Below are 17,651 nucleotides of genomic sequence, written 5' to 3' on the forward strand. Positions count from 1 at the left end.
AATCATGGTTTTTCTTGATGAATCTGCTATTACTATTTAACGTGCGAAGACAAAGTTCTGAAGCAATAAGTAACTTTGAGGGACCCTGAAACACCGCACGGCCCAGAAGTAAAAGTGGGCTATAGCTTACCACCGACTTTCCCGCCTAGAACAGCTCTTCGGGGAGGAACGTTTCCTTTCGGTGACGTCCCATCAAGGCCACCCAATCTAGCGACTGGGCGTATCTGCTAGAAAGCTCGAGACGTGCACGGTGCACGCCTGCGCTCTGCAAAGCTATATAAATTAGAGACAAGGCGTTCTTAGTTTCTGGCAGGGCGGGGATTTAATCTGTGGAAGGGTGAGCAGGGTGGTGCCGGTTAGAGGCGTAACACCACCCGCAGCGGCACGTGCCGCTTGTTTCCTCCCTGATCCTTCTGGTTGGTGGCCTGGGGATCCCCACGTGCATGCCTGCGAAGAGGAAGAAAAGCATCGGCGGCAGATGCGTGACCGTGTGTTTTTTTGCCTGCGAGCTGGGGACTCTCCTGCTGGTTTTGCCGCATCGCCAGCTGCGGAGCTCTCGCTCAGCTCCCGAGCACCCTCGGCGGCTGCTATGCTGTGGAATAGCTTGGACTGCGCTGCAAGCTCTGCTCCTGTGCCCTCCGGTGCCTTCTTCCTTCTTCATGACTACCCCGCCGGTGGCGGCAACAGCCGTCCTGGGGAGGGTCATGGCCCCTGGGCCTCCTGAGCACGCTGCCTTGGCGGCGGATCCCCCCGTGAACGCGGCTAGTGGGATCCAGGAGCCCCAGGCAGTGCTGCCTGCTCAGAGGACGGTTCCCTCCGCCGCCTGCCCGGCGATTCCCGCGGGCAGCGCCGCTAGATTTGTCCTGAATCCTGTGGGCACCAAGCTTCCCCTTAGTCTCGTCCCGTCCTTCGTTCCTCAACCCCGAGTGCTGCCTGCTCCCGTAGAAGGCAGGCTGGCGCTCCCGACTCCGGTTCAGCAGCTCCCCAAGTCCAGCTACAGGGGTGCGAGGCAGCCGGCCCCTCCCTCGGGAGGACCCAAACCCGCGCAAACGACGACAGTTCAGCTGCCTGCTAATTTTCAGATCCCCCAAGGTAAGCAGCGCTCTTTTTGGACCGTTTTCCGCGTCTTTATTATAGCCCTTCTGCGCGTCCCCATAGGCTGAGTTCAGAAGAGTAAGAGAGTTACGGTGAATTTTGAAGCGCCCTAATGATGCCAGGTACTGCGAAGTTTTACTCTCTGTGTGAGGCTTTTGTAAAAAACGAATATGTAAAATCGTGCGGAGGAGAGTAGCTTTTTCCGTGGCCAGCTTCCTATTTAGAAAGTTGTCTTTAAGATTTCTTGAGGAATATTAGGCCTTTTGGGGCGGGGGGTTCTTTCTTTCCTAAAGGAGGGGGAGAAAGAAAGTGTCGGGGCACTTAACATTTCTCAGTATGCCTTCATACATGTGTTGATATTATGCTAATTTATTCTATGTGGGTCTTCTAAGTTGCACTAAATTACTCCTCCAATTTGCGTCCACATTGTCTAAACCAAACTCTAGTACTTGGGCGGCTTCAGAGACTTTAGTTTTGCACACCTTCAAAAATACCCCAAATGTAGGACAACTCAGTTACACTCAGTTCTAAACGTTTTCTAATCCTAGCAGTGAATGTTGTATTCAGTGGAAAACTATCCACATCATATGTATCTTCTCTTTTGTCAGTGGTCACAATTGAAATGCGTATGATATAATGAAATACTGGAAATAAGGGTCAGGAATCTCTGTGTTAAAATAATCTAGCCAAGTTCTTTCTCTCCTAAAAGACCAAACAAAAGGATGGATAGCATGTGATCCAGGAGGGAATTTAAGAGTTTTTAGAAAGTTGAGAAAGGCAGTGTACAACTAAATACTTTGCTTACCTCTTTCCACGTATTTTCCAGTTTTAGAAGTTGTTTCTTTTAACTGAATAAGTGCAATGAATGTAAAATTGCAAGAGGAAATTAGCAACTGAATTCTTAAATCAAGAATCAGATTTATAAATTTTAGGGTGAGTCTCCGAAAGAAAAAGATTCGCTGTATGTTCATCAAGCATGCCAAATATTTGTAAGTGAGTATTACAATATTTTTCATGTGTGAAATCAAAGTTTTGAATCAGTAACTTTTAAGGAATGAATATGTGTATCAGGATGGGCATTTTTGAAGTTGGTGTATGCATTATCTTTTAACCTTTTCTTTATAAAAAGTTAAACTTTTTCACTCAAGATTTTTATAACAGTGAGTCAAACTGATTAGGTATTGCCCTTCTGACATTTCTGCAGCTGATGCTGATGTTCAGTCATTCAGTCACTTCCAACTCTTTCTAACTGGATGGACATCCTTTTGCCAGGATTGTCTGTCAATAATTGCTCCTTGGCATAAATTGACACATGTCATCAGTCATAGAATCTGGCTGCCTTGTCTTCTGTTGGGCTCTTTTTTTTATTGCCACTTATTGTTTTCCAAGCATCAAGATCTTTTCCAGTGATTCTTGGCTTGCATTATCTAGTCAAAATAATTAAGCTTTAGCTTCATTATTAACTTCTAGTGTGCAGCTTGATTTTAGTTCATCTGGTGCTGTATGATTTGCTCTTGTTCTCTGAGGTGGTATCAACCATTTTTTCCAGCACTGCAATTCAAAGACTGAGTCTTTCTGAGAGGCCATATGTTACAAAGCCAGGTTTTGACAGATACCATCCCTGTGAGCCTAGAAAAATAAAGTCTGTTCGCGTGTTAACCTCTTCTCTGTCTCTTTGCATTGGGTTGGTATTGCCTGTTGTTTCCTGATCAGCATGCAAATAAGTTCACTTATGATTTTAAGGACTAACCACAATTTGTTGCAGTCTATGTGAGATGCATGTAATTGTTTGGTAGTTTGAGCATTCTTTAGCATTGTTCTTTTTTTGTATAGGAGTATGAATTGATCTTTGGCAGTCCCTTGGCTATTTCTGGGGTTTTCCACACTTGTTTATAGACCTGTAGCACTTTAACTGCTACATCTAACAGAGTTTTAAACTGTTTTGCTGGTACTTTGTTGTTAATATTTTCTAGGGCCCATTTATCTTCGCTTCATAGTAAATGCCTGCCTGCTTCGCTCAGATGGTCAATCTGCATTTTCAGGAGGGAAATTTGTCCTTTAGCAGATAGTCATAGTCATATTCCATGCTCCTTCTGCTGAAGAAAAACTTTGATGATTTTATATAATAAAGGTTTTAATGGAGGGCAAAAAATGTGGACCAAGAAAGAGTGGATCCCTATTGCCCCCCAACACCTCTGATTAAAGTGGAATTTCAGGTAACATTTGGATTAAAGGTAGCATCTATTTCTATAGTTGTGTTCTCTGTAGGAATAGGAAAAAGATATAGTTTTTAGCTATGCTAGATTTCTTTCTTTCGTGCAGAGCTGGGTATATCACTCTGGATAAATTAGGAAAATGAGTGTATAATATCAGCCATTCATAAATACTGTATTTTTCTTTAAGAATCTTCCTAGAATCTGTATATTAAGTTGAAATTTTCTGTCCCATCTCTTGATGGAAGATGTGTAGTAAACCAGCATTTTGTGGTCATCTTGGACCATTACATTGTCTCTTGTATTTTCTTTTTTTAAATCTCTTATCTTTCCCATTCAGTTGTTATACTTGACTTCTTTGCTTAATTTATTTAGATATAATTACTTGTCTCATCTTACTCTTTTCTGGAACTTGGTGCTTAATCAGTCTTCTTTTAAAACCATACAAATTCAGGTAACAAATTGCACAAGTTAGCTATGTTCTTTGTGGAAAATATTTCCTTCTAATTACCCTGCATTTTGATGACCTAAATTCTAACATTGTGGAAGAAAGAAAAAGTGTTCCCTCTTCAGATGATATAATTACCATACAGTACATGTTTTTAGATACCCTTATCATATATTTCCATATTATTTCTATCTTAAGATGCCCAGTTGTATGTCTGCTTTGGTGTAGACCTAGGAATAAAATAGCTGGCATTTGATTTATTGTGTGTATTGCGGTATACAAATAGAGAATTTGCAAGTTCCTGATTTGGTGTGATGTTTTCTCTAGACATTGCTTGCAAAACTTTCTTGACACATTAAACAAACCTTTCAGCTAATCTGTATGAAGCTGGGTGATATGATACTGATATCATATAAATGGTGTGCTTTTACTTGAGCAAATACTTCTGGATGTGTCCTGTGTATCACATTTTTTCAGGTTGCTCCTTTAAATCTTAACTGAGTTGGTGATGTGTAAACTTCTGCCACAATGATAGCACAGTTCATTTTGGCCTGTTACTGTCTATATGCTATTGCAAGCTTTTTCAAATTTGCTTTTACTCCTGACTGCAATCTATATTATCTCTTGCAGCAATTCCATAGAGGTAACAATTTCAGATGCTGTCTTAAATGTTAAACCCGTTTCTCTTAAAACTCTCTTTTGAATGTTTTATTTCAGAATTCCTCAGACTAACCAATCTCTCAAAACATGGTTTAGCTTTCTGCCAAATTTTCAATGTTCAGACATCTTAAGTTTAGCTGCCTTGCATGATAGATTCCCTCTTTTTGTTTGATCCTCTTCATGAAATACAAGTATATCATATTTTTCATGATATATAAAAATATCTTGTAGTGAAATATTTAATAATTATTTGGAAATTGTTCATTATTTAAGTTTTTAAAAATTCTTTATATCATGATTATTTAGTAGCTTTTGGCACAATAAGTAGATAACATATCTATGTTAATAGTATTTTATATTTGAAAATTAAAATCTGTTTCTCTGTCCAAACATTTCTGTACATTGTTAAGCTTCTATTGCAAGTTTGTTTCCTGTTTGTATGTAAGCTTGTTTAATGCTCAAGGAAGAGTATATTCCACACATGCATTTTATTTATAGATTTATTGTAGTCTTTTTATTGCAAAAGAGCCTAGGCTTGGTTCTTATATTTATATTATACTTTTTCATTAAAAACTAAAAAGAATTCATAGAATGTTTATATATTCAGTTTTAAGTCCCATTGATTTCTAGTAGGCAACTTAAGCATCTGCTTAGATTGTTCCATTATCTTTATGAAAGAATGCAATCTATTTCACTGTTACTACTGTAGCTTTGTATTCTTCAATCACATTGTCATGGCAGTTGACAATTAAATATTAACGCCTAAAACAATTTGTATGTAAACACAAGATCAGAACAGCAAACCTATTACATCATTTGAAGAAGCTGCAACGGAAGAGGTTCATCACCTGAGGTGAAAAAAAGCCACAGTACAGGAAGCTGGGATCAGTCGTACAGAGAAGGTCTAAGCATTGGTCTTGATTGTTTGTGTCATCAGGTCTGTAGCAACCACACAGACTTCCCTCAGGATAAATCTCTCCTCATCATGGCCCTTCAGTAATTCTAACACCACTGAAATCAATTCCATCCATCTTGCTGCTGGTCATCCTCTTATCTTTCCTTCCAGAGCATCGGTCTAGCCAACTCAAATGCAGAGATGGAGCGTCATCCCTACAAGTAGACCAGATCAAGAAACTGGTGCTGCATAGGTCTAAAACTACTTTCATTAGAATGGCTGTAGTAGAATCTTTCAAGTCTTAATGTGTTTCCCCTCCTCCCTCTTTTATCTTCATGTGAATTAGATGGATACCTGTCTTAGGTGTTTTTGTAAATCTCTTAGTATGGGCTTTAGGCATGTTTATCTGTTGTTGCCTTGGTAATGGATCTCTCTCCTCTCTGTCAAGACTATCCTCTCCACATGAAGGAAGATGAGAGATGGGCTTAAGGCATGTTTATCTGTTGTTGCCTTGGTAATGGATCTCTCTCCTCTCTATGTCAAAGCTATCCTCTCTCCTCTCTACATGAAGGAAGATGAGGCAGTTGGGATCAGAACCAGGTGAAAGACTCTTTGGCATATCAAGCATACCATACCTCTCCTAGGAGGAGTTGCTCAGTAATAAAAATTGAAAGAGTGTGACTGTGCCGAAGGTGAATAGAAAGTTAGATGGGAGCTGTAGACCTGTTTGTGACATCGTGATCATCCCAGCAACATCCAGATCAGCAGCAGCATGAGCAGTCTTTGGTGAATCTCAAATAAAAGCAGTTAGAACCACAAGAAGGGAGATGGCACTTGGAACTGACATCTGGAAAATTATACTCAATCATAAGGAAGTGCAATGTCTCTTTGGCTATAGGACTCCTGTTTTAGTTCAGTGTCTTATAGGAATGCACCATTTTGAGGATTTGGGTATTATTTTAATTCTGCTTGTGCCTGTTTAAGCAGTATCAACAAAGGGTAGAACGATGTAAAGTACTTGGTGGGATTCAGTGTTTCATGTGCCAGTTTTCTACACCTATAAACATTGATCACATGGGGCAATAGCCAAGAAACTCTATACTTTGATCCCATTTCCTTGTCTAAAATACTTTGGATCTTTCTGTGAAACATACCTCTTACTGGTGAGACTGCTACTGTCAGGATTTTCATCACTTCCTTCCTCTCTGTTCAATTCCATATTCTGTCTCTGATGTGCAGTTTGGGTCTTCACCTGACTAATGTTCTCTCCATCTTTGAGGCACATCACAGGGTCTTGGCTGTAGAAATACTTAAGTAACTCGAATTTTCTTTTTACTGAATTATTTTCACAGAAGCAGCAGCCTTGAGAATATTTTCTAACAGAAGTAATACTCTTAACTTTAGTGTTTCTCTCTACGCATATTCTTCTGTACAAAGCTATCTGCTAACCAGCAGCCCTTCTAGTGCAATCATTGTTTCTAAGTTTGAAAACCAGAGAGGAATATGGTACACTTTATATAGTATATGGTCATACTTGGGAGCTGAGGGCTGCATACATGAGGCCCTCATTTTATCCCTATATTAACAAACTGATGAGGTAAGTTGGAATGAGGGAGTGAATGGCCAAAGTCTCCCAGTGGTCATGTCAAACCTTAAACCTGGGTCTCACTGATAGAACCCTAGCACTTCAACAATATATATTTGCAGGCACGCAAGGAAGTGTGAATAACAAGCGTTGCAAGACTGTTGAATTTGATTTATATATGGTCATTTTTCAACTTTATTCCACTTATTTATTTCATCTATTGATACTCATTTCATTTTAAAGCAATCCATTTAAAAAATCAGCACATTGTTTCTAAGGCATGCATTTTAGATGCACTTTCCCTAATGCATTTTTTATGAGAAGCTTCTTTTGTGATTTTGTACATTATTTTTATAAGCAGATATACAGTATTTGTTCCTCACTTTCCCTAATCAGTCAGTAAAACCAGTCCACTAGGCACCTTATCAATCTCAGGAACAGTAGTGTTCATATGTCATATTTATTTATGAAATGTATAGGCTACCCCAATCTATCACAACTTTGGGCAGCTTACAAAATACAAGAATAAAAACAAAATATGCATCCCTTAGAAGCAAAAGTTCTGAGAGAAAGCAACCATATAATAGACCAAAATGCCACACAAGGAGTCTGTCCTTGTGTCTGACCCACAGCTTGAGGGAAGAGCCAGGCCAGGAGGGGAGCTACGGGTAGTCCTTGCTTAATGATGGTATGGTGGGACCAGCAACTCCATCACTAAGTGATGCGGTCGTAAAGTGCGATGTCACATGACTGCTGACTTGTGATGGAAGTTCCACTTGCCATTGTTAAGTGAATCCCGCATGATCATTAGGTGCAATGTCATGTGATTGCCATTTGCGACCTTCTGCTGGCTTCCCCACTGACTTTGTTTGTGAAGTCACAAATGGCAGTCATGTGACTGCAGGATGTTGCGATCATCGTAATTGTGATCTGGTTGCCAAGCACCCAAATTGCAATCAGGTGACCACGGAGACACTGCAACAGCCACAACTACGAGGACTGGTCATAAGTCTTCTCATTGAGTGCCATTGTAACTTTGAATGGTGGTTGAACAAGTGGTTGTTAAACGTGGACTACCTATATATGAATCTCTAAAGCCCTAAAGCATGTTTTCTCTTTCTCCCTCCCTTTTTTTAAAAGGAAATTTTTCCTGTAAAATTGAGAAATACAAATACTAAACAATGGATATATTTATACATGTATATTATATCAATATAAGCAATTTGCATTATTTTGTAAACCGAACATTTTCTCCTAATGATGTAGTGGGATAGAGCTAATGTACTTAAATTCTTGAAATGCTTGTATGTCATGTTTTATTTGTACCATTAGGTGGCAGTGTTATATAACCTTTGTGTAATAGTTGACAGGCTCAGAACATTTCTTAAGGTTGTTAAACCCTTTGCCTTGCTCTACAGTTTATACATATTAAAAGTTATTTCTGGACCTTGCATAAAGTTTGTGTACCTTTGTCAGTAGACAACAAATAAGAAAAACTTATACCTTATTTCATACCTTATGAAGATCTTGGTAACATTTAATACATAATTACAAAGCAGGTTCTGGTGTGACAGTTATTTACAGTCTCATCTTTCTACAGCCTCACCTGTGAATAAGTCCACATTTGTAGAGTAAAGCCTGTTTCCAAGTGTATTATAATCAAAGGGCTTGAACAATTTCCTTAGTAGGCAATAGGGTTTGTTTTTTGTTCAGTGTTTTTTTTTCTTAAAATTTTCTTAAAGATAAGTAAAATATAAACATGAAATTATATAGAGTGAAATTAAGAAAGATAAAAGAAGTAGAAAAGACAGTGCAGTGGAAGAAAAAAAATATTTATAAAGAAGCAACTTCCAGTCTTCTTTACAGCAGTTAAAAATTTATTATCACTTCTTCCTCTTTAAAGTTACAACATGGTTCTCTTCTTCCCATATTCAACCCTTTTTAATCAGCAAATCCATACTTCACCAATTCATTTTTTTCCATTTTCAACAAAAAGTCCATAAGAGGTTTCTAGTCTTTTATAAAGGTACTTACTGTCTTATCCCTGATCAAACAATTTTGCCATTTCCGCAAGTTCCGCCATCTTCACGATCCATTCCTCTATTTCAGCTTTCAGTTATTCCATCTTTCAGGGTATTTTAGTTTTTTCCATCTTTGTGCGTGTAATAGTCTTGTAGTTACCATATACAAAATCAGTCTTCTGAAAGTCTTATCTCATTGGCTATCTATTAGTCCTAATAAGAATAGTCCGGTTTCATCTGAATATTGGTCTTTGCAATTCTTTGTATCATTGTATACAAATACATACATTGTATGTATTTGTATCCTTTTTTTTTTTTGCTTTTTCACAAGTCCACCATGCATGGTAAAATGTGCCTCATGTTTTTCACATTTCCAGCATGGATTAGAAGTATCTTTATACATCTTTGATAACTTCTCTGGGGTCATATACCAACGGTATATCATTTTATAAAAGTTCTCTCTTAAATTGTAACACAATGTGAATTTCATTCCTTTTATCCACATTCTGTCCCATCAGTCCATCTATATGTTATAACCAAAATTCTCAGCCCATTTTATCGTGCACTCTATAACTTGTTCTTCTCTTTCAATTCTCAACAAAAGTTTATACTTTTTAGCAATAACGTGTTCATCATTTGTACACCATTCATTTTCAACTTCCGTCTTAAGTTGTTCAATACCAATTACCTTTTATCTGTATTAAATCTCTCTCTTAACTGTGCATATGAAAACCATTGAAAACAAAATCCCTCTGCAATCAGTTGTTCTCTTGACTTCATCTTAAGTTCTCCATTTTCCTGTACTGATCTGATACATTAACCATTTGTCTTTGCCCATTGTTTCTTTTCTATAAAATGCTCCTTGTGCTGAAACCAATAAGGGTATTTTTGGGCACAGCCTGGATTTACAGGTGAAACTCAAAAAATTAGAATATCGTGCAAATGTTCATTTATGTCAGTAAGGCAACTCAAAAGGTGAAACCAATATATGAGATAGACGCATTACATGCAAAGCAAGATATGTCAAGCCTTACTTTGGTATAATTGTGATGATTATGGCATACAGCTTATGAAAACCCCAAATTCACAATCTCAGAAAATTAGAATATTACATGATATCAATAGCACAAGGATTGGAAATAGAACAATATTGGACCTCTGCAAAGTATAAGTATGCATATGTACTCAGTATTTGGTTTGGGCCCCTTTTACAGCAATGACTGCCGCAATGCGGCATGGCATGGATGCTATCAGCCTCTGGCACTGCTGAGGTGTTATGGAAGACCAGGATGCTTCAATAGCGGCCTTCAGCTCCGCTGCATTGTTCGGTCTCATGTCCCTCATCTTTCTCTTGGCAATGCCCCATAGATTCTCTATGGGGTTCAGGTCAGGCGAGTTTGCTGGCCAATCAAGCACAGTAATCCCATGGACATTGAACCAGGTTTTGGTACTTTTGGTAGTGTGGGCAGGTGCCAAGTCTTGCTGGAAAATGAAGTCAGCATCCCCATAAATCTGGTCTGCGGAAGGAAGCATGAAGTGCTCCAAAATCTCCTGGTAGATGGCTGCGTTGACTCTGGACTTAATGAAGCACAGTGGACCAACACCAGCAGATGACATGGCTCCCCAAATCAACACAGACTGTGGAAACTTCACACTGGACTTCAAGCATCGTGCATTGTGTGCCTCTCCATTCTTCCTCCAGACTCTGGGTCCTTGGTTCCCAAATGAGATGCAGAAGTTGCTCTCATCAGAAAAGAGGACTTTGGACCACTGGGCAACAGACCAGTTCTTTTTTTCTGTAGCCCAGGTAAGACGCTTCTGACGTTGTTTGTTGTTCAGGAGCGGCTTGACAAGAGGAATACGACATTTGAAGCCCATGTCCAGGATCCGTCTGTGTGCGGTGGCTCTTGATGCACTAACTCCAGCCTCAGTCCACTCCTTGTGAAAGTCCCCAACACTTTTGAATGGCCTTTTCTTGACAATCCTCTCCAGGCTGCGGTCATCCCTGCTGCTTGTGCACCTTTTTCTACCACACTTTTCCCTTCCATATAACCTTCTATTGATGTGCTTTGATACAGCACTTTGGGAACATCCAACTTCTTCTGCAATTACCTTTTGGGGCTTTCCCTCCTTATGGAGGGTGTCAATGATGGTTTTCTGCAGAACTGTCAGGTCAGCAGTCTTTCCCATGCTTGTGATTCCTACTGAACCAGCCTGAGAGACCATTTAAAGGCTCAGGAACCCTTTGCAGGTGTTATGGATTCATTAGCTGTTTAGAGTGGGACACTTTGAGCCTAGAATATTGAACCTTTTCACACTATTCTAATTTTCTGAGATTGTGAATTTTGGGTTTTCATAAGCTGTATGCCATAATCATCACAATTATACCAAAGTAAGGCTTGACATATCTTGCTTTGCATGTAATGCGTCTATCTCATATATTGGTTTCACCTTTTGAGTTGCCGTACTGACATAAACGAACATTTGCACGATATTCTAATTTTTCAAGTTTCACCTGTATATCTAATCCATATTCTTAATATAAGTAATATAATCAAAGTATGTAAAATTATGCTTGGCATGGAGAAATAGATTCCCTTCCCCCCACTTTCCCTTACAGGGTGTCAGTAAGGCAGAATGGTTGGTAAGATTCAGAACATGTAGGAAGTGTTTGATTATGGGATTGAAAGTTGTGATGGCCATTGACTTAGATAATTTTTTAAAGAACTATATAGTAGGGCTGTGCAGTTATCCAGATTTGAAGAGGAAAGGGTGATTCAGTGGATGTGGTAGACACATCTCACTTGTTGGTAAGCCTAGGAAAAGATACAGCTTCTTAAAGGAGTTAACAGATACAAGGTGCCTGGCCATGCCATGATTGCTCTGAATCATCTTTTCCCTGATACATCTGGATTGCTGCACAGCTGTACTAAATGTTATCTCCATTCCTGAAGGCTGACTATTGGTACCAGGTGCTGGGAAACATGAGAATTGTAGCTTTCTTGTTCTGTTTGAGTTTCCTAAAGACATCTGAGGCTTTCTTGGAAGTGGTTGGTTTGAAAAGGTAATACTTTGCAGTGGGTAGGTAGCATTTCATACTTCCCTCCTTTTTAATAACAAGAGCCTGTTAAGAGTGCCCAATGATATTAGTGGAACAATATAAAAGCTTATGTTTATTGGATACCTGTTTGGGGATTAAAGTTCGTTCCTTCTCCCAAAGCTTTCTTGAAATTCTTGTGCAGAAAGTTTTGAGTTGTTCACACATCCAGGAACAATGTACTAATTAAAGAAGGATGGTCTAAACGAGCCAAATAACTGAGCTCTGAAAGCTACTACCTTTTGTTTTTAACTTCTTGGGAGAAGAAAAAAAAAAACTAAGGTTATATTGTTTTATTAATAACTGTCTGACCCTTTAGACCAAGTAACATAGCTCCAGCTTAAGACTGTTTTGCAAGTGGTGCATAAGTTTCATGTATTTAGGAGTAGTCTTTCTTAGTAAGAAATCTGTAGTCGTAGCTCAAACTAAGCCGGAAGGGTTTTTTCCTCACTGTGGTTTATGGTGGGAGATCTAATCTTCATGGAATCCCTCTGAAGACTAGCGTTCCCTTTGGTGGGGCTGCTTGCACGGTGACATTTAACCCTACTTGTGATGCCTGAACATGGCTCCGCTTTTCTTTTTCCCCTGTCTATCTCTATCTTCCTCTGACTTCACTTCTATCCAGTTTTGTCTGTCTATCCTTCTCTCCTTCCATTTCTCTTCCTGCCTCTCCATAATGCTTTTTTGTTCTTCATTGTTTCTGCTGGAAGGAGAGTGGTGTGTGTGTGTGTGTGTGTGTGTGTGTGTATCTTTGTGTGTTTCTGTGAAAGATGAATGCTTAGTATATGCAAATGAGGGATCAGTTAGCTTTATAAAAGGGTGCCTTGTAATTAGTTAATTGTAAGCAATTAATTTTAGTCCATTATTTAATTATCTAGTTTCCTTTGAAGTTGTATCTTCTGGCAGGTGAGTGTGGATGCATCTATTCACACATGTACACAAGTATGTCACATGGAGCTATTTATGGGGGCAGGAATTTTCAGGATTAATTTCAGCAGTCCAAGGTTGACAAGACAGGGATCTTGAGCATTGCACTGATTTTTCCATGTATGTATAACTTCTGGCAGTGGGGATGGAGTGGGCTGAAGATGTCTTCCCTTTAGGTAAATATGGTAGTTGTTGGAAAGAAATGTCTAATATACCTATGGCTACAGCTTTTGCTGTAGAAAAGCAGATAACCTAAGGTGAGCCTTAGGAACCTGGAGTTTCCTATACTTGAAAAATGTTTATGCATGATATGTTTTAAGAATGTAAACCATTTTAGTCAGAAAGATGTTTTAAGGTATACTTGAACAGCTATTTCTGTTAAAATGTGATCTGAGAATAGTTGATTCTAAGAGCAAATAACATGGTGTGAAGAGTGTTTTGTGCAGCTATCCTGTTTTCCATAGTATATAAATGGTGGACTGATCCTGAATGGAGCCCCACGTAGAGAAAGAGTAGATCAATGGCTCCCCAGTACTCCCAGAGTTGATGGAGCTGAGCATGTTTTACTTTTTTTGGGGGGGGGGATAGTTTGGAAGGTTTTTAAGGAGTAAAACAAGTGACTTACCATACTCAGTGAATCCTTAAAAATCCCAATTCCTCAAAAATCAGGCAGATATTATTGTTTGGGAGTTTTTCATGGGCAAAATAGGGTGGGGCATGAATTCTGCTCCTTACATGCCCCCCCCATGTGTGCATTTTTTTAAGTACAAGAAATTTGGCTCTGCCTCCAAACTCTGGCAACTCTGCTATGTAACAAACATGCTCCTGTTACAACCTTGGCTTAAAATAATTCATACTTGCACCCAGTCTTAGGCCTTTTGAGAGGAAAAAAGTATTTCTAGCCCATGTGGGAATTTTTCTGGATTTATATTAACTCTTGTGATGGGGAAATCTGCTTATGAATGCATGAAGATTGACTAAAACATAAATATTTTCCAGTTGCTGTGGTTGTGCAGACAGCACATAAAATCCTTCACTGTGAAAGAACATCCCAATTGATCTTTACTATTCCGTAAAACTATTAATGTAAATGTAGCTATGTGTCTTACGTATAGTAAAAACTATCTTTTTTAAAATCTGTTCTTCTAGTGTCAAACAAGGCCAACGTTCTTATGGGAACCATCTTTAATTTGCATAAAATTAGAAATAAGCCAGACTGATAAGCTTGATCATACTTAAACTATAAGGCCCTTGAAACATTTATATATTTCACAAGTTTTGACTGTGAAGATCTGTGAGCAAATTAATTCTGAATTCTCTTGTTGCTGAAATATGCTTGATGGATTTTTGTGAAGTCAAAATATTAGGCACATTTATCGTAACTAGCTGGAACACTGCAAAAAGTGTAGTCATATATAATTTTAAAAAGCATCATACAGAAGTGTGTTGTACTGCATCATACAGGAGTGCTAAAATACTGCAGTATTTCTTATCTTAACATAACTTCTGGCTTAAATACAATTAAGGATGGTATTTCTTTCATCTTGTTTGAATCTCCCTAAACTCAAAATAACATGTTTGTTGTTTGCTAAGAATGAATAGTGGGAGATCTGACAGTGTGTTCTCTTGCAGGAATGATTCTGGTCAGAAGTAATACCGGTCAGTTAATGTTGATACCTCAACAAGCATTATTACAAGCTCAGAGTCAGGCCTCAAATAACACCAATGTAAGATGCTCAATACCTCCAGATACACCTACAATCAAAATTCAGCCTGTACAGGTAATTCCATTCCAGGAATTCCTTAAATGTTCTTGCTGTTCTTGGTGTCTGTGGGAATTAGATTCGTATGATGTTAGGCTACATGAAACTGATATAATTCCTAATAGCATCCACCAGCCTTCCTGTTCTGGCTTTTTTTTTTTAGATTCCTTTAATGAAAAATAAGAAAATGACAAGTATCGGTCTTCGTCATTATTGACCTTTACAGTAATGCTTTAGGCCCTCCTACTGGTCCCATAGATATTCCTAGAGGCTGGAGATGGTAACTGATTACAGCCAAATGCTTTATTTGGAAGTAGGCCTACAGCTCCAAATGTGAAGTTAAGCAGTGGTGGCATAGATCACCAGTGTGCTGGAACGGATGGTGGGACTCAATCTCCCCAGCTTGTGTTGTAGCAAATTGGTGTGTTGTGACTGCCCACATCGTCCACGGCAGCCATTTTGGGAGAGCGCCCACACAGTACTTTTAAAATATGCCCACCTATCTCCCCAAACTGCTGGCTCCTTTGTTTGTATAATGCAACTTTGTGGATATTGAGTTGCAAGGCCCCTAGAATTAGTCTGATGCAGGATCTCTGTTGCTTTTGTTACTACAGTTTATAAGAAAGAAGTGAAATGGAAGTGCAACAGAACCATTTTTTCACTGCTGTTCTTTTCACATGATCATATCTGTTAATAATCTGCATTTTTAAAAATATTTTCTTGCATATAAGCCAGCATGAATATGTACTTGTGTAATCAATCCTAAATGTAACTTAACTATAGCATCTCTGCTCTAACCTATTGCATTACCTTGCAAATGCTAGAATGTTTGTTTGGATGCATTTGGGTATTTCTATGCAGTTATTACATTATTTATTTCCCCTATTTATTTCCTGTTGAATAGTCAAGGAAGCTTACAACTTACCAAAAATACAAAAAAAAAAAGGGGGGGGGGATACTGCCATTATTATGCCAAAGCAGATAATTATTTCCAGTTAGTCATGAACTTTCATTGGCTATTACATGGAAATGTGATTGCTTTTTTTCCCCCTATCTGTTTCTTTATTTTCCTGAAAGAGTTCTGGAACACAGGTACTTAAAGTACTAACAGCTCCTGTTAAAACGCTGTCTTGGGCAACTCATTCTGTTACTTCTACTGTTAAGAAGCCTGCTATAATTCAGGTATGATTTGCATTCTGTTTTCTGGCTTTTAGTTATCTAGCTAATATTTTTATTACAACAGCTCACAAATCTAATTATAAAGGTGTTATTTTAAAATATACAGTTCCATATTAATTTTAGACCTGCACCCCAAGCATGTCTTTCCTCACTGCAAACAGCCTATATCAGTACTTGCTGATCCATATTCCTGAATGCTTGTCTATAGGGAGTAGTGCTTCTGAGTTTCCAGTGAGATGTGCAGCAATAAGGTGATCACCCTCACCAGGGATGGTAGATTCTGTTTCTCATAGTTAATGAAGTTTGCAAAGGTTTTTGTGGATTTACATGTGCTTGTAGCACCTATGGCTTTAGATATTCTGTCTGTATATTTGATTTGAAAGTCTGATGTCTTTGATTTAGCTATGGGAAGAAAAGGAAAAAACAAAACAAAACTGCAGGGATTAGTCCAGGTAATTGCCAGGAGTCAACATGGACTCAAATGCACAAAATAATAACAATAGCAGCAGCAGCAGCAGTAACAACAACCCCCAGTGAGGCACTACCTTGACATGGTTGTGGGGCTTGCGTGCTCTGAGGAAGATGAGAGCTATGCCAGAGGTTCAACCATACTGGACAGGTCTCATCAGAGGAGCCAGACGAAGAGTGTCTCTCTCATAAACAATATGGTGAGACATAACTTACAGAATCCAATACCGGGTTGGTCATTGCCCAGGTCAAGAAGGACTGCGCTACATGTTCTAATTCCTGGACATCTGGTGACAAGTGGGCTACAGGACTCAGGACTGTTGGCTGAGCAACCAGGGCCAGCAGCTGCAGCACTACTGGGAGAAAAGTTGTGTACCTGTCGCAAGTATACAAAGACTGAAAACAAATAATGATCTGCTATTACAAATAAAGTCTAGCGAGAAGACTATGTATATCTGAAAAGAATGCACCAGTTCTGGAAAGAACAACATCCAGATCAGAAATAACAGAACAGAGGCTAGCAGATCAACATTGATTTATAATATGAAATAAAGAATTCACTGAAGTAGAATTGGAAGAACTGCAAAGGTCAACCCAGGGCAAAGAAATCGAAGCCTTGCCAGAAGTAGCTCGGACAGTAGAGACAATCCAGGTGGAGTTGGTAGCAGGGGAAGCCAGCATTGCTATTGAACCATTCTCATTCCCAAACTAGGCACCCTCTCCTCTACCTTCTCAGAAAGAACAGTCCTTTAACTGAAAAACAAGAGGAATTGAAACGAAGAATAACTGAGCATCTAGAACAGCACAAAAACAACAGAAAAAGGTTGCCTGCATTGAAGTTTGTTACAAAAAAAACAGCTAGCACAAGTATTAAAAGATGCCAATACTGTAATATCAAATATAAGCACCAGCTCTCTTCAAGAAACAAACCAACTGATATACAGCACAGCTGCAGTTATAACGAAAGATCTTGGATGCAAAAGCAACAAACAAGAAAAAAAGCCAAACAGTGCATCACCAAAATGGAAGATCAAGTTGGAAAATAAGTTCAGCAGGCTAAGATCAGATGCAAGCAAGCTAGAACAGATGAAAGAAAAGCTGAAGATCAATAAGACCAAAGAATACCTAACAAGAAATATACCCTAGAGACAAGGAAGATCAAGGAAGCACTGGAAATAATAAAGCAGCAAATAACAGCTGTAGCCAGGAAAACCAGCAGATATGAAGCTCAAATTGCACACTACAGGCAGAAACTCCAATTATAGTCAAATCAGAAACATTTCTGGCAATCCATCAATGG

At 38.9% G+C, this 17,651-nt stretch overlaps 1 protein-coding gene across 1 annotated transcript in view; it reads left to right on the forward strand.

The window, feature by feature from the left end:
• The first annotated feature begins 246 nt into the window (after positions 1-246).
• TAF4B (TATA-box binding protein associated factor 4b) overlaps positions 247-17,651 on the forward strand; it is a 70,014-nt gene continuing 52,609 nt past the window's right edge. The window contains exons 1-3 of the mRNA XM_025177720.2: positions 247-1,092; positions 14,574-14,722; positions 15,782-15,886. Of these exons, the coding sequence (XP_025033488.2) occupies positions 444-1,092; positions 14,574-14,722; positions 15,782-15,886 (903 nt within the window). The 5' untranslated portion in view covers positions 247-443. The remainder of the gene's footprint in view (positions 1,093-14,573; positions 14,723-15,781; positions 15,887-17,651) is intronic.

The sequence above is a fragment of the Python bivittatus genome, unplaced genomic scaffold (genome assembly GCF_059951505.1).
Source record: "Python bivittatus isolate LINGU-HERP-01145 unplaced genomic scaffold, Pbiv_v1 ctg000840_np1212, whole genome shotgun sequence".
In the NCBI taxonomy this organism is placed as follows: domain Eukaryota; kingdom Metazoa; phylum Chordata; class Lepidosauria; order Squamata; family Pythonidae; genus Python; species Python bivittatus.